This window comes from Hemibagrus wyckioides, linkage group LG02, assembly GCF_019097595.1.
Source record: "Hemibagrus wyckioides isolate EC202008001 linkage group LG02, SWU_Hwy_1.0, whole genome shotgun sequence".
Lineage (NCBI taxonomy): Eukaryota > Metazoa > Chordata > Actinopteri > Siluriformes > Bagridae > Hemibagrus > Hemibagrus wyckioides.
The window spans coordinates 11,109,695-11,127,573 of NC_080711.1; the positions used below are offsets into that span (position 1 = coordinate 11,109,695).

General features: G+C 38.8%; 1 protein-coding gene across 1 annotated transcript; it reads right to left on the reverse strand.

The window, feature by feature from the left end:
- Positions 1-647: 647 nt before the first annotated feature.
- Positions 648-17,852, reverse strand: tbl3 (transducin beta like 3). The gene is made up of 23 exons (XM_058408838.1): positions 17,424-17,852; positions 17,225-17,276; positions 17,038-17,133; positions 16,806-16,853; positions 16,310-16,451; positions 16,122-16,206; positions 15,832-16,002; positions 15,124-15,199; positions 14,905-15,001; positions 14,387-14,598; positions 14,156-14,297; positions 13,890-13,948; positions 13,520-13,626; positions 12,724-12,859; positions 10,870-11,100; positions 10,649-10,719; positions 9,619-9,775; positions 8,852-8,910; positions 7,886-7,989; positions 4,875-4,946; positions 4,342-4,500; positions 3,081-3,174; positions 648-1,226 (listed from the first exon to the last, which is right to left on the reverse strand). Exons 1-23 carry the CDS (start codon positions 17,453-17,455, stop codon positions 884-886), a joined length of 2,745 nt encoding a protein of 914 aa, XP_058264821.1. The 5' UTR covers positions 17,456-17,852; the 3' UTR covers positions 648-883.
- Between the last annotated feature and the right edge of the window lie 27 nt (positions 17,853-17,879).

Below are 17,879 nucleotides of genomic sequence, written 5' to 3' on the forward strand. Positions count from 1 at the left end.
ACAATGAGCAATTCAATCCCTTCTCTATTATCTTCTCTACCTATCATTCTGATACAAGCTGATCATTGTCTCATCTGTGTACAGGATGATGTTCCAGAACTGGACAGATTTTTTTTTCGATGTTTCTTGTCAAACTCAGATGGTTCATTTTTGATTTTTCACCCTAATTGTAGCTTGCTTCAGAGGCAGCGAAAGCTCTTAAGACTTCATATTCACAGCTAAATAATGCAGACATTTTCTTTGTGTACTTATAAAGTGCAAGTATTGAGGGAATAACACAGCTGGACATGGAACAGCTGAGCATCCAAATATCCAATCAACAGTCCCTTAAATATTTACATCCTGAAAAATACCCTTTAGTTATATCTGAAAGTCATCATTTAATTCAAACTTTAATACACTGTGATAGACAATAAGAGTAACTTACTGGTCAGATCCATTAACTTTTGGACACTGACAATGTTTTGCTGGTCTGCTGTATGATTTCTCTTCTGTCTTTACAACAGGACTTGCTATGCCACTTATCCTCTTTGTGAAGAGGCGTGACAGAAATGATTTAAAGATCGAGACACAAGGTGAATTTTCTTTACAAAGGCACACAGCGGCTCTTACTTGCAACCTTTTATCTTATGTAACAAGAAAAAGACTTTCTTAAACATGTAAATTTATTTAAAATTCTCAACAACTATAACAAAGAGCACAAGATATTTTTGTCTTTTGGGAAGATGATATAAAAAGACAAAGCATATCCTTTATAGAAGTACATACAATTAAATGAAATGCAGCTTTGACTGAGAGACCTGGTTTCTGCTTGCTCTCGTTCAACATGGCCACACCATTTAGTACTATACTCAGAAAGCGAGATATTATTATAGCACGGTGATCAGCTTGCGTTGGTCAGAATACAGGAAGTAGCCACTGCAGCCTTGGCAGTAGCAACAGCGGAAATGTCCACATCATCATCGTCGTCTGAGCTCTCATCACTGGATACATGACCGCTGTTTTTGACTCCATTCACCCCCTTTTCTTTGTTGCTGCCTCCTTTCAAGGCACTGACACTGTCATTGTCGCTGTTTTCAGAGTTTTCTTCACCGCTGTCTGAATCCCCCATGTCTTCACTATCGTCAGCGTTCTCCTGCGGTCTCGGTTTCTGCTGCCCAGCCTGCCTGTCTACTGTGAATACCTCCTGAGGACTGGTGTCCATCTCTTCTCCCTGTAGTTCACCACTGAAGAAACGGTAATCAGATTAGAGTAATTAAATTTAAAATTCTAATGTACGGTCAATAACACAATATCACTGAAAATGAAAATAGCACTGTAGAATCCACCTTTTTCCTCGTGTTCTGAAGAACCTCTGACTTGTGTAGTATTCATGGATGTAAGTAACCTGGGTGACTGAAAGTTGTGGGACTAAAATATACATTTTTCATATCCCATAAGGTATAACTTAGAGAAAAATATGAGCACATGCTCACTTAAACTTGACAGCTGAAGACTGAAACACTGTCTTTTTACAATCTTTAACTAGCATTCTCTAACTCTTTTGTGCATTCTAAGACACTTTCTCCATAGAATGGTTATCTGAGTTATCCTTGCATTCTTGTCAACCTAAAGTAGTTTCCGCCAGGCAATTCAGCTGCTTAAAGTATGTCTTTTTTTTTTTGCTTTTCACAAAGTTCTGTGTAAACTACATGCTGTTCCACGTAAAATCCCAGGAGATCAGACCCAAACCAGTCCATTTGGTGTTACCAACCATGCCACAGTCACTAAAATCACACCCTCAATCCAGCATATTTTGATGCCAATATAATAAACTACTGCCCCATGACTGGCTGACTGGATAATCGCATGAATATCAAGTTCTTAATAAAGGGGTCAGAAAATCTATATAAATTTAATATCACTAATAGCACTGCAATCATAAAATCATCTAAACAATACTGGCAGTGGATCTTCAATCTTGTGAACCTTTTATATTGCTGGGAATTTGCGAAGAACTTGTACATTAAATTTACATTTCTGTACAAAAGTGCTTTGAAGTCTCCATCAATGAATACATCAACACTGGTTCACTAGGACTCAGGATATCATCAGCCTAAAAACCGTTTTGGGTGGAAATAAAGCACAATTTCTTTTTAAATGCCTAAAACAAACAGGGAAAATAAGAGCTAGTTGTAGGTCTTCACCCGCCGTTCGGGTCTAGGGGAAGTTCACTCCACACCTCGATGCCAGAACAGAAGAGTCTGACGTATTACCTACGTCTTACCCTGAGAGATGGTGGGACCAGTCGAGCAGTGCGAGGAGTAATAAGAGCTTTGTGGAAAGAGGGAGCTAGTCCTTTTGTGGCTTTGTAGCCAGTGGAGGGAGCGGAGCAGTGGGGTGGTGTGTGAGAACTTGGGCAGGTTGAAAACAAGTCATGCAGCTGCATTTGGGATCAATTGCAGAGAATGGCATACCCCAAATTAAATATATCTTTCAGCTATAAAATCAACACTTATGTCAATGTGAACACAAAACAAGGAGTAACATCTTTATCAAAAACCCTGACTAACAAATCACGATGGTGCCAAACAAGCAAAACCATAGAAGCTCATAGAACATATGTAGAAACCTTTAATATAGTGATTCGTTAGTTAAATTAAAACAACGGAGAAGCACGGAGATGAACTGGTTTCTTGGTGTAACTGATCATGTGCATGATAATGAGCACAATAGGGTTTGCATGTCAGTGTGACCTTTCGTGCTAGTGTGGAATGCAGAAGGTTTAGAATGCGTATGTTTTGTCTGGGTAGAAAACAGTAAGAGCAAAAGAAGCAGTCATGTGTACTTGCTCTCTCTCTTTCTTCTCTTGATCTCTCTCTCTTTCTTCTCTCGGAGATCACTTTTTTCTGTCTCTTTCTCACGCTCAATCAGACCACTCTGTCAATATGACCATCCTGTCTGTTTATATCTCTCTCTCTTTGTTCTCACTCGACCAGATCACTATCTGTCCATCTCTCTAAATCAGATCACTTTTTGTGTGTCTGCATCTCCTTCTCTCTCTGGAAAATGCAGCTAAATTCATGCTCTGCTCTGCTCACCTGTCTTTGCTTCCCGTCACTCGCATCTTCTGCCACATGTAATCCAAGAACATGGAGGCCTGCAGCAGACGGCCGATCCTCTGCATGTGTCTCTCTGCAAAGGCAAAACCGTGACTGTCTCATCATCAAAGATTAAACCTGCTGAAACAGTCTGCAAATGATTACCATAAATTACAACACTTTATATTTCATCACATTACTGTATCATCTACATCATTATGCCTTACTGTAGTGCTTTACCAGAATCTAATTTGGGGAACAGGAGCAATTGTTTTCCCCTGGTGTCTAAATTCAGACTACACAATCACTTCATCTGCTGTTATAAACTGTACTATCGTTAATGCCTGTCTGAAATCTCAAAGGATTATACATTCATTCTCAACCGTGCTAATAGTTCTAAAGTGTTTCATAGAAATAAATGTTTTCTAAAACATGTTTAATGAAGATAAAGTATAACAGATACTAAGTTACTTTAGTGACGGATTTTCGAAGGAGATGGTTATTTAACATTTACTGAAGTAGACTCCAGTTTCAGCGAAACTTGTAAAGCTGTTTTTGGTGTGGTGTTTTTTTGTTTTGTTTTTTTGCAACACACAAAAACACACACACACACACACACACACAAAGGAAGCTTGTACAGGAATGGCTATTTCTGGCATATAGAGAGTACACAATAACAAACTAACCCCTTGCTATTCACAGATTTTCTATAACAGCATCACCTGAGTATTTTACTCCTTATGTAATATGCACTTGAAGTCAATACATTTATATATAACAATAAGAATATTTATGCTTCAACTACTAAAGATAATCAGCACATCTGTTTTGAGATTATAATGTTTCAGTATATTATATACAAACGCAGATATTACAGTAATGGTCTCAAATGCTGTCATTTGTGTAGTGTGTAGAGCAGGATGTTGTCTGTGATATTGTGAAATATTAACATGCGGTAAAAAAAAGCATGGAATCTTTGTACCGCTCTATATACTAAAATGTAAGCACCATTACACCAAACAAGACAAGGATGCAAACCAGGAAGCAACAAACTTTAGGAAAATAATTAATGGATTTTTAAAATCAGTGCTTGTTCATCAAGAACAAAGTGTATAGTGTGGAGTATACAGGGGTTGATATGCCATGTGAAAGACAACTAGAATCTGACATCTTACTTAATGAGGGTGTATTTGTGTGTGTCACTGTGAAAAGATAATTAATATAATTAAACATTTACAGGCATGCCACAAAGCTTACTAACCAGTGTAAGGGATAAGGCCCTCTAGGTGACTGCGTGCTCCCTGGTACTGCAGGAGCTCATCCGGGCTCAGGTGAGTCAGCAGGACCTGTAACACCGCCTGGGCGCTCAGACAGCTCCGTGCATTCGTGTTCCACACCGCACAGTATCGCAGCAGAGACTCTGAACATATAAGCACACGATGATCATTTCCTTTAAATCTGAACAATAAAAGTGTCAAGTGTGAACAGAAGGAAAAAAATAAATAGATTTTTCCCCTAATAGGAATTTTACTCCTTGTCACATAATCAACTCTTATTTGCTAACCACAATTACTCGCCTCCCTTAACCAGGAAGATGACATTTATCAATGATTTTACGGGAATAGAAGAGACAATGGTAAGACAATTTTACTGTGCCTCATCATGAAAATATAACAATAATGTAATTACATTAATTCAATAATAATAATAATAATAATAACCATTCTTTTTTACTGATTGTTAATGGTAATGACGTCATATACTGAAACACAGTGATTGGTGGGGTTAGCTCACCCTTCTGGTCCTGCCGTAGCCTAAGGATTGTTTTCTCCAGATGCTGTCCAGCCTCCTCCTCTTGCTGGATTTCTGCCAACAAAGAGATCATTGGCAAAATTAGACAGTCAAGCCTTTAACCTCATGATGTCATGATGGCAAGAGGAAATAAGGGAACTGTATAAGGCATGAACAATGTAGCATCATTAATCATTAGAGAGAAATAGATCAAAAAGTTAACTGAAAAGCCAGCAGTAATTTTCTAGCATAAACCTGTGATAAATCGGAGAGCTAGAACTGCAACAAAGGTGTTGGCTGAATTCCAAGCCGTCACTCTGGAGTTTCCGAATGAGAGGTGTGTTCACCTTCAGCCAGCGCAGGGATTTTCCCTTCATTACTTGTTGTTGACATCCTCACTGGAAAGTTACAAGCCAGTGACAAAGCCAGGGATCAACCAGTGCAACAAATGACACCTAGTTTGACAATGAGCTCTGAAATGCCATTTGCTGTTCTTTTATTCTTTCTATGTTTAGTCAAGTAAAAGTCAAAGACAAAGCTTTTAATGACGTTCAGCTGCAACGTGAAGTCAAATACACGTGTATACTGTGTTTACATTTCAGTCATGTCTGGTTTTCATGAAGGTTGTCCTCCAAGAATTCATAATTGACCAACAATGGACATATTAACATCCTCACTGAAACAACCTGCGCGTGTTTAACCAGGGAAAGACCGCTGTACTCCATGACCGCCTGGTTTACTCGAGTGACCTTTGTGTGGTCTTGTTCAAATATTAATAGTTTATTAACCTCTAGCAAATCATGGATGGATATTGAGTGTGTTCGAATTAGATACCACTTGTTTTAACAAATATTATGAGTAAAATGAATAGTTAATATTTACTAACAAAAAATGTAAATATTAATTCTGTATTATAATGTTTCTGTTCTTAGCCCATGACCTGATGATCAATACATTAATTTCTAAAACACTTCAATAAGTCACTCTGGATAACGGTGTCTGCCAAATGCAGACATGTAAATGTATGAAATTATTTAAGAAAACAAATTATTATATTATGAATTCATTATTCAACAAATCTTTTATTTGATACTTATCCCCTAGATCACGCCCACATTTTTTGTAAGTCCATCAACGGTTTCCTGGAAATGACAATACACACTTTTCTCATTTCTTCTCACAGATGACTGCAGACAGAGTTTCAAATGAAACTAATATTTCTATAATTACCATTTTTTAAATGATTTGTCTCTTCTTTTACTTACTTAATTTCGGCGTCAAGTCGAACTATATCCAGCATCATTAAAATTGCTTAGAATTGCTTTTAGAATTCCTGAACATGACTGATAGAAACCTATGAATTGAGATCTATGAATTAATCAGGATCAAATAAATAAGCCTTCCGTCAAACCGTATTTGTAATAGGTTTAATCGAGCACAGAAACAACAGCAGAAAACCACACTGTGGTCCACTCCTGTACGGAATCTCCATGTGTAATTTGTTCGCGATTATTTGCTCCATTTAAAATTTGTGCTCGATTTATACCATCGTGCCTCAAAGTTTGCCGTGTTCTGCTGTCCGAGATGCTTTTCTGCGCATTACAGCTGTAAAGAGAGCTTATTAGAGTTACTGTGCCTTGGTGGCGCTCTTAACTAAATTTTAAACTAAAATATTTACTTGATAGAATTTAGAAACATTTCTGTTATGCTTCTTATGCATTTTGTGAACGTAGATGTACATTCTGACCGTATCTCTCATAATGAGGAATGCAAAATATCTAAGAGAAAAGAAAAGAAAAAAACCTGGGGCAGGTGAAATACGCTTTTATATCACACAACTTAAAACAAATTTCATTTTCCATTCATGAAGCTCAGATTCTCTGATTGGAAAAGCATGAGACAAGAGCTGTTAAACCTGTTCAACTGGTCTGAGAACCCTTCCCCAAAATGTCAGTGAAACAAAAAGTAGTGCAGTATTATTACGCACTTTCTATAAGTGAACTCTATCTCACACTTTTTGACACCACGTACACATGCAGACATGGCAGCTCAGCCAAAAATCTTCTTTGTATCGTATCTCCTTAAAGTCTGTCCACTAGGCAAGACATGCCTTACTATAGTACCTACTCTGAGTACTTCCTCTGATAGTACACAACGAGGTGAACAGTGAAGATGGATGTGTTTGGGATACAATCTTGTTACCACCCTGGTAAGTGACAGGGTTCATACAGATGCTTCGTAATGAATGAAATTCCAGGACTTTACATTCTTTAAAGAACTATTCAAGAGACATCCTTCGAACATAATCTTTAATTCTTCTTATTAAATACTAAAAAAAGAGAAATTTTACAACGGGAATCATGCACATTTGGTCAAAGCCAATTGTTAAATGCCTCCTTTTAAAGCCGTGCTGGATTAAATGAGCATTTCCCAGGATTTCTTCATCTTAACCATAACATCAGTGTTCTCCAGATACAGGAGTTACAGGAGCTGTGTCTGTGATTGAGTGAATAGCAGGAGAAGGGGAGGAGCTGCTGCCGTCTGCCATATTTGGAGGGTTTGGAAGTTCGACTTTGGAAGTATTTTAAAGATTTCGTATTTATTGATTGATCAAGCACTTTTTAAGCACCACTATTTTAGTTTGGAATTGTACCTGGATTGGATTCTTTCTCAGTATATTGTTGATATATACAGGAGGCAGTCATATTGTGTTTGTGTGGGAATAATGGAGCACTCTCTGTCAATAACTGAAACACAATCCAATCCCGAGTATTTATGAGTTTGCTAATAGGGTTGTATAGGAGTAATAATAATGCTGTCCTGTGATAGACATCACTTTGAACAGATTCGTGTGTCAGGAAGGAAGCAAATGACAGCCTGGAATTTCCCTGGTTTGTAGTTTATAAGACCTGGGAGAGCTGGCTGCTGTGTGGAAACTGGCAGGTGACTTAATTGAAAAGAAAAACATGTACAATCCAAAAAACCCCTAAGTCTGCAAGGGCTGAAGACTGTACCTTTGATGACTCGGAGCACAGTGTGAGGTTGGTCCAGTGAGATGGCTATACCCAGAGCTTTCAAAAAGTTCTTCTCATGAAGCAGATTGGACAACTCCTGCTGCCTGAAATGAAGAGTCAAACAATGCTGATTATCACAGGCACCAAAAACAACATGTCTGCTCGAGGGAATGCTACTCTACAACCTGTACGAAACTACACAACTCCTCTAAAGCACTGGTGGGAAAGCATATCTAAAAAAAAACATACACTGCATGTCAGTTCACCTACTTCTATTAGCACGTACTCATTTTAGAAAGTAAAACTAAATACTTTCCGAGTGTGTGGCAAGAGTATGCAAGGACAGGGACTTGTCAAATGTTGCGGCCTAGTTACAAACCATTTCAACTTTTTATTAATTAATCCTTATATACCGTATAATATACAATATCATTATCATTCTCTTCGTTTATTTTTACATGTTTTATTTACGCTTCTCTAAAATGTGTTTAAAATGCAGTTAAGCAAACCGTCACAAAATCTATCAGGAATAGTAGACTGTCTGATACAATGGAACCTTCAGGATACTCATTTCAGAATAGTACGATCTGGGGCACAGTAATTCAGATCTTGGACACTATTCGTTTCGGACAGAAAGCGAACTGGGACACAGAAAGGTTCTTTTATATCCCAGATCAGCTAGGTTGTTCGTTTGACTCAGATTTTTGCTGATTAGACGACTGGCAAAGAACTTAAGAGTTCACTCACACTCCATTCCCCTCAATTCCCGACGACTCGGATTGCAGCATGTAATGTAACTCCAGGCGAACGCTGACCTGCTTGCAAAACTGCTCTAACACTGAGTATCTGAATACTCCTGCATGGATAGCAACATACTCTTAGCTATAGTTTCATTCTAAGGATACACCCTATTACATTGTTCTGACTGTAACATGAGCGCAGTTAAGACCATAAGAGGAATCTTACTTCAGAATCTGATCTTCTTGCTTTGCCTGCTCCTCTGCCAGCTCCTCTTCTGTGACGTCCTGGAAGGAGAAGCAAAGACAGGGAAATTGCATAACTTGTCTGGGTTCATACACATATTTAGCTGATCAGACCTTTATAGCTAAATGATGTTAATTACTGTGAGCCTTGTTAACCTAATCCACCTCGGAGATTATGATCTAATACTATTGTCTAAAATTCCCTTTGAACTACATAACCTACAGAGAAATCATACAGACTAATCCTCCTCTCATGGACCTAAAAGCATGTTTCTTACTTGAAAATAATTCTGGGTAAAAGGAATTCCAGGTCATCTTCATTCATGTTTCACACTGCTTCTACTTTCTTCTTTATCGAAGACGCCCCTATCCAAAGCGACTTAAAATTGATCTCATATTATATGGACTAAGCAACTGAGGGTTAAGAGCCTTGCTCAAGGACCCAGGAGTGGCAGCTTGGGGGACCTGGGAATCAAACTCACATCCTTCTGATCAGTATTCCAACACCTTAACCACTAAGCTACCACATCACCCCATATCTAGCTGCAACATCCTAACACAGTATTGTTTCACGCTGTTACTACTAGTTAATTAGCCATGATGAGATGAAACATCACTTTTTTCATTAGTTAGTCAGTAATCCAGTTCCTTTGTTGTTGTACGTCTTTGTCTTTTACCCATCTTTAAATGTTACCATAGCAACACCTCACTTTTAACACCGTGTTATTGAAAAGCTCTGGATGATCAGACCTTCCACACTGTGATATTGGAGTCAGCAGATCCGGTCACTATCAGGTCATCGCTGCTGTTGCCGTGCAGAGCCCATACTTTGTCCTGGTGTGCATCAAACGTCTTCACGCACTCATTGGTCTTAATGGTCCAGAGCTTCACAAGACCATCAGAACCACTACAGGTAAGAGAGAATGACAAAAAATATTACAAACCTCTTTTTTTTCAGTGCATGCAGAATAAAAAACAAAAATGCCTGTATTTTTCATATACAACCCACTGGCCACTTTAATAGGAACAATCCAATCAGCCAGTCATGTGGTGGAAGCAATGCAGAAAATCGTGCTGTTATATAGCAACAGCATCAAATAATGTTCACAACAAACATCAGAGTGCTGACCTCTGTGACTGTAGCATGGTTTTTGAATCCAGATAGGCTGATAGGAGTATTTCAGAAACTACTGATCTTCTGGGATTCAGAATAGTGCAAAAAAACCCCAAAACAAACAAATAAAACAATAACAACAAAAAAGAAAACCGTACAGTGAGCTTATTGTAAGCTTATTGTCCCAGTTCATCAAAATTGGATAAATCAGCTTGTTCGGAAATCAAAATGGTACCAATGTTACATATATTTGATTTTCCCTATATTCTAATCTTGATCTAAAATGCTACTAAAGCATACTTTTTCAAGACCAATATCCAAATAATAGCACCATACTGCGCTGCTGCCACACAACCGGCCTATTGGATAATAATTGTGTGAATGTACAGGGGTATAGGTGTTCCTAATAATGCGGCTGGTGAGTGTACAGAATCAGAGGAAAGAAAAAAAAAAACATAAAAAAAAGGGGAAGAGAAGAAGGAAAAAAAAAAGGAAATGTTTGAGGAATTTATTATGATAATGAGACATGATAAGAATCTGATGGTGATGTCAGGGAAATGAGATAAGACAGAGATAACCTTTCAGTTATCTGCCCAGGATTTTTCTAGTGTCTTGTGTGTGTCTGGGTGTGTTTTCCAAGAATAGATAATAGAGGCAGGAACTTACCCAGAAACTATCTGAGTGCCTCGGCTGACAAATATTATCTTCAGCACAGAGGCATCGTGTCCTTCAAACGTCTGCAAAAAATAAAATTAGAGCAGAAGAAAATTAAACCTCCACATGACTATGTGACGCACAATTACAACTACAGGCATGCTTTCCGAACCAAAACGCCCCCCCCAAACCGCAAAACCGCTGCCTACACGTGCTTATTCCATGAGAAATACCTTGAGGCAACTAAAGTCATGAAGACCCCAGAGCTTGATTGTGCCATCGGCGGAGGCACTGGCCAGCACTTGGTCCACAGGGGAAAACTGCACACACCAGATGCCTCTGCGATGACCTCTGAACACCCCGAGTAGGCTCATGTCAGTCAGAGACCACAGTTTGGTTGTGCGGTCCTGAGAACCCGAAGCTAGCAGCTTATCGTTGGGTGAGACGACCACGCTGTTTATATCCTAAAAAGAACAAGAGTGATGCAAAGTAAGAAAAAGCTGGGAGGAATATCAGATATCAAAAAATAAGTTATGTACATAGACAAATAAGGAACGAATACGAGATCAATCACATAAAAGCCCTAAACAAGCCTATAAAAGGTTTTATACCAATGTTTACTGAAGAAACTACTTCACTTGTGTGTTCATAAACATATTTAGCTTATCAGACTTAGAGTTAAATTCTGCTACTCTGAGCCTTAACCTAATCCACATCTGAGATTATAAACTACTACTATTGTGTCAAATTACTTCAGAACTACGTAACCTAAGAGAAATCATACAGACTATTCCTCTTCTCATGGACCTAAAAGCATGTTTCTTACAAAAGGAATTCCAGGTTATCTTCTTTCCTGTTTCACACTGTTCATTTTTTTTTCACCTGAGGTTAACAATTATTCACCGGGATTCATAATCTGATATTTCACTCTGTACATTCCTCTTCAGGTATCAAAAACTATGATTGGATAAATATAGAGCATAACTGGTTTCAGTAATGACTTCTCTCACAGTTTCGTGTCACGGAAAAAAAATGTCAGCTTGTAAATCCTTCTCGGTGGTTTTAAGCCTCTTAAGATGCAGAAAAGGCAAGAGGAAAATAGACAAAAGTCCATGTTGTTTTCTAGGATTTTATACCAATGTTTACTGCAGAGATTCAATTGTTAAAACGGCTGCTCCGACAGTCGGCTGCATGATGGGCTCATTTGAATACCTTATTGTTTCTGCAATAACTAGGGCTTTCACAGCAACATGCATTCTTGTTAGTTGTAAATCTAAACCTGGGAGATTTAAACAATGCAGAAATTTCTAGGTTTTTTTTTTTTTTTTTTGAAGTATTACGGTAATAATGCCTTTTTTTTTTTTTTTTTTTACAGGAAATTCTGAGGACCTGGCACTTTCATAGTAACAAGCTGCTATATTATGTCTTCAAGAGAAAGTGAAAGTATTACTGTATATATCAGTAATATAATACAAGGTGAAACAGAAACTAATATCTTTCATTCATCTATAAATAGAAAAAAACTACAATGACTCATTATAGTTTGAGTAACAAATGTAAAGATGGCAAAAAAAAATCATGACGTGCCGTTATAGGAAAATGGTCTTTGGAGCAGTAACATTATCTGTACGTGGCCTTAAGCCAAATCTCACAATCCATCCATTATTATTTTCCTTCAACAGTACTCCTTAGTGGTTTAATCCTTATTCAGAAATGACTTCTTTAATCTATAGTATGTGCTTTACTGCTGAAATCAGACACTGATCATATTATTAGCTTGCCTGTTAACATTTTTTAGGTTTCTTAAAGCTAAACGCTCCTTCTCTCAGGTCTCTTTTAACAAACAAGCGTCCGAAATTAAATAAACTCTGCTGCAATAATACACTTGTGCCATTTAAGGTCAAGCATTCTGAAACGTGAACAAAGCATTCATTTTCATTTTCAGACACGCTGGGCTGCATGACACCTGAGAGTATTTCCTTCTCACCAAAAAGCCATTTCTTTCCACCCTGAAATAAAAACTCGAATGGCCCTCAAACCCATTCTATTGGAACTCACACTGAGTCATAACTAAGACAATGACTCACTTTATCATGGGCCTTCTCAGTGATCCGAGCAGTAAGCTGAGCTGGCTCGTCGCCTGGACCAGGAAGAATATCAGGCAGATCCCATATTTTAATAGTGCAGTCCTGACTTCCAGAAACCAGGAAGGCCTTCTTTAACCTACACACACACACACACACACACACGTGTGCACAGTGAGCAGGAAATGCTACTTCAAGGCTGCTTTAAAAAAAAAAAAGTTATCATCTTATCATAAAGTACTTAAACTGTTTGGAGGAAAGCGTTTGCAGCCCAGTAGAACAGGAATTGATCTTATTGGAAACGATAAGATTTTTATAGTAACTACAGTGAGACTAACAGCTGAGGTATGTAATTGCATGAGTAATTACTGTATAATGAGGAACCAACGGGCCTTAAGGAATTAAGGTAAGATGAGCATATGCCAAAAACAACAGATCTTTTCGTTTATGACTGTAGATTTTTATCTCCTTTTTTCTGTTTTAAAAGACCATCATGAGCTTTGAATGTGAAGCAACGCGTCAATCAACACTGTATTGTCTGTGTTACGAGTGTATTGCTTTGTTTGTAATACTTAGAAACCCTTAAAATAACATCAGAAACATGCTTTAGTAAAGAGTCTGGTTAAATAAACAGAAAAAACAGAATTAGTTAAAACATTGTTTTAATTATTCCGTTGCTTGTGTCTAAGCTCAGAACTTTAACAGCTAGACTTCTTCATATATTTATACTTTGGCTTTTCTTGCATGTTAGAAATCCTCTTGTGTATTAAAATGATTGAAAGAAGCTTTCATTTGTGACCTGGAGCAGGAAATGGAGCCCACAGCGTTGGAGTGACCGTGACCCTGAGCCACACACTGTACGTGACCAGTCTCAGGGTCCATCTTCCACACCCGCACTGAATTATCCTGTACAAATACACACACACACACACACACAGACAGACAGACAGACAGACAGACAGAGACAGACAGACAGACACACACACACACACACACAAACATACAGAGAGATGCACAAACAAACACACAGACACAGACCTTTAAAAGAGGGGTCTTAAAAAGCTTCTCTACAGGAACTTCCAATACATCTCTGTTATTGTAATTGTGTATGTGATTTCATCACTCGGGATAAACTGAATAAAAATAAATAAATAAATAAATCGCCTCACCTTGGCACAGCTTGCAAACATGCAACGCTTTCTGAACACATCCAGTGACAGAACAGTGTCTACAAAAATAATAAATAGATAAATTATTAGAATTTGATTAGAACTACACACAGCTTTGCTGTACTTTATGCATGAATCTACAGTGAACACTGGCTGCACTTTGGCATTCACATATTAAACATACTGTATACAACTGTCCTGATCACGGGATTTCTGTGATTCGAAAGAAACCTGTGCTTAAGTGCCACCTGCTGGCTGATACCGACCTGTGTGTCCATAGAGAATCTGGCAGCTGTTGGTGGCAAGCTCAAACACCTTGAGCTGTGAGCTGTTTGTGGCCACTAATATGTGACTGTCATCTTTTCCCAGGAACCTCACATCCAGGATGTCATCATTATAGCCCACAAACTTCAGAAAAGACAATAAAAGCATAAGTCATTTTGTAGGTGCTGTAGTGTGATGCGTAGTCTATGATGTGATATGTGAGTGTTTCTCACCTGGTGCTGCACAGTGAGAGAGGGCAGCTGGTAGAACAGGATGTTGTGCTCAGCAGTGACTGTAGCCAGGCGGTTGCAAAGAGGCAGGAATAGGCAGTAGAGCAAACTAAGAGGATCTCCGTCTTCCTGAGCCGTCTGGGACGCTGCACCGCTTGGGAGTGTCTGTGTGAACAAACACCGTGCCGAACTCGACTCCCACACCCTCAGCACACCTAGACAACATGAGGAGACAATTAGTTCCGTCACATGTAGCAGATAAAATCGCACAGGAACTTGACCACATTTGAGAAAACCTTAAACAAGAGAGCCAATAACTGTATGTCTAGATAGCGACAAAGTGATTACTAAAAATGGCTGAGTAAAGAAATTATATGAAGCCCTAATTGCAGCTAACAATCACTCTATAAAGAGCATATATATGTACCATACGTTCTAGTCAAATATTTTCTATAAGCCAGCAAAAGAATCACTAAACAGTAATGCGAGTCAGAATTTTCTAGAAGAAGAGAGTTTTCTACCTTTACTGCCTGCAGTGACAAAGTGTAGCTCTTTATTTTTCACACCAAGCTTAGAGTAATCCTCATTTTCTGGGAGAATGACGACTCCTTCTACAGCCTTAAAACAGAAAACACACACACACACACAAATGACACACTCCCATTTCCACTTCATCTACACCTCTCCAAGCAAAATACAGCACAAAAATGTGTACAGAATACAATATACAGATTTCATACCTCATACACAGGAACGGTTCTCTTTACTTTCCTCTCTTTCAGGTCCCACACTGTGCAGATTTTGTCTCGCCCAGAGCTGAAATCACACACGGTGACAAAAGAAAAATTCATCATCATATAAATAAATCTATTGTGAGACAACAAAAATAGTCCATGCCTTTAATGATATATTTATGACCATCAGCATTTATTATTGCCAGAAGATAAAGTTATTAAATGTGTATTAATGTCATCTGTAACAACAATTAGGTTTCCCCCCACTAACTCCCCTAGTGAGCTTTCTAGATTAGATTTTTTATTACCAAGGATAATGCAGCCATGGTGAAAGAGGGACATCACATCACACCAGTGTCTCTCACAATTACAGCCAACATTTTAGATAACACAATACTGGCAAGGAGATCTTCTCAGTTAGTGATAAATTCACAAATAATATCCACTCACTAGCAAGACAAACCGTTAAGCAGCTCTCTACTCTAGAACTGGTTTCCTTGCGTTTTCCAAACTAGTGACCTGATTGGTCACAAAAGTGTTTAAAAATATTATTCCATAATTCATTCAAACTAGAAACGGTGACACTCTGGCAGCTAAGGGTAAAAATATGACATATGAAAGCGCCAGAATTTTCCATTACTTTTTCTCCCAGTTCAGTAAAACATGCTGGAAATTTCACTCGACCTTAAATTGTTAACATTCCCTTCAGTGTACCTGATCATCGTGTAGCCGTCAGGTGAAAAGGCCAGTGATGTGACTGTGCTGAAGTGGCTCTCCAGAATGCAGATGCACTTGCTGGTGCTCAAGTCCCAAATACGGATTCCACACTCCATAGAAGAAGAGAAGAGCTGCAGCAGACTGATGTCTGGATGGAACTGCACCAAACTAAACAAAGAGTAATAATATTTTTGAAAGGACTCAGCTATATTTTGGTATAGTAGAATTCTTAGCAAATATGTTATTACATGCTGCTCAGTGCACCTATTTTGTCATTCATTACTTACTGAACAACACCGGAGGAGCCTTTTAGATTGTGTGTGCAGTACTGTTTGACTACATCCCACAGCTTTATAGTGCCATCACAACCCCCTATAAAATACATAGGAGGTTTATATTTCCCTTTACTGAGACAATGTATATCTTCCATACTGCATAACTATAGATATCATACAGGCAGTAAACTACATCCTACCAGTTGCTAAAAGAGTAGAAGTGCAGTCAAACGTCATGCTGGCCACAGGCATGTTGTGAATCGCCCTCCATGATCGGGTGCACTTCTCTTGTTTCCAGTCCCACTGCTTCAGCAGCAGGGCCCTGCTGGCAGTAACCAGCATCTGCAATAAAGTAAGTTGCTTTTATTTGTCACATATACATTACTGCACTGTAAAACACTTTCTTTGCATATCCCATCCTTGGGGGTTGGGGTCAGAGTGCGGGGTCAGAGTGCAGGGTCAGCCATGATGCAGTGCTCCTGGAACAGGGTGGGTTGGGGGCCTTGCTCAAGGGCCCAACAGTGGGAGCTTGGCAGTGCTGGGGCTTGAAGCCTGATCTTCTGGTTAATGACCCAGAGCTTTAACCACTTGAGCTACCACCACCCAATCTCATAGCACAGCAATCTCAGCTCTGATCTCCTGAGACACATGGTTTAACAGAACGGAATATGAATGACAGAAAAGATTATCAATTACCTCGTCATTGGGGCTGAGAGAGAATGAGGTGATGTCCTCCTGATCATCCTGTATATAAAAAAAAATATAATGAACCATAACGTAGTCATGCATATCAACAGACTTATACATGTTACCAACCCTGGTCCTGTATCGTAAATATCAGTGACATCTCTATTACTAAAACAGGCATGACAGGGGATTCTCTAGGAAATGATTTGGCAACCTGTATAAGAATCATGTACACACTTACCTGTTCAATACTGTGAACAATTTTGCCAGTGGAAACCTGCAAAATGTTGACTCGTGGCCCAGAGGTGCAAAAGAGGTGCGTTTCATCGTGGCTTATCTTTATGTGAGAAGAGGAAAACAATATTACAAGAAAGTTCTAGGAGTTATTTAATCGAAGCTTTATCAGATATATTAGTACATTTATTTACCTGTACTTTCCCTCCCTTGTAGAACGGTTCGATTTTACTGGAGACTGTATAACTAAAAAGCAGACAAAGGTTAATGTTAATTTAGTGCAACATGACCAGCGTGTGGCTTGTGAAGAGCTTTGCTATCTTCACTAGCTACATGGCCAGATAAACAGCTACAGCTACATGTATCTACATCACAGGAGCTATGAAAACTTACTTAGTTTTAAACCGTAGAGTGTTGGCTGCCATGGCCACACCTTTCCAGACCTTTTGTGAGGACGCGTATTTTTTAATTAATTTATTGATCTGAAGTTATTTACAGCATTACAACTTCAACTGAGCACATTCTCCCTCGCGCAGTGTACATGTGTTCCGACTGGGGCGAGTGTCGCACGCATATGACGTCACCCCAAGAAATAAAATCGCTAAGGCAATTTTCTTTTCGCGTAACACAAATTATTTTACACTTGAATGTGTTAATATTTTTTTTTAATTATGCTGTTTATACGTCTGTTGTATCTACAAAGGTATCTATGAAGTTATTATAGACGCTGCTCGAGACTCGTTAGAGGTGCTGCATAACAAATAGCGTCCTGTTCTCCTCACTAGTGCACTATGGAGTCCGCGGGATGTATAATTTTCGTGCCCTGTGTAGTGCACCTATGTAGGGATT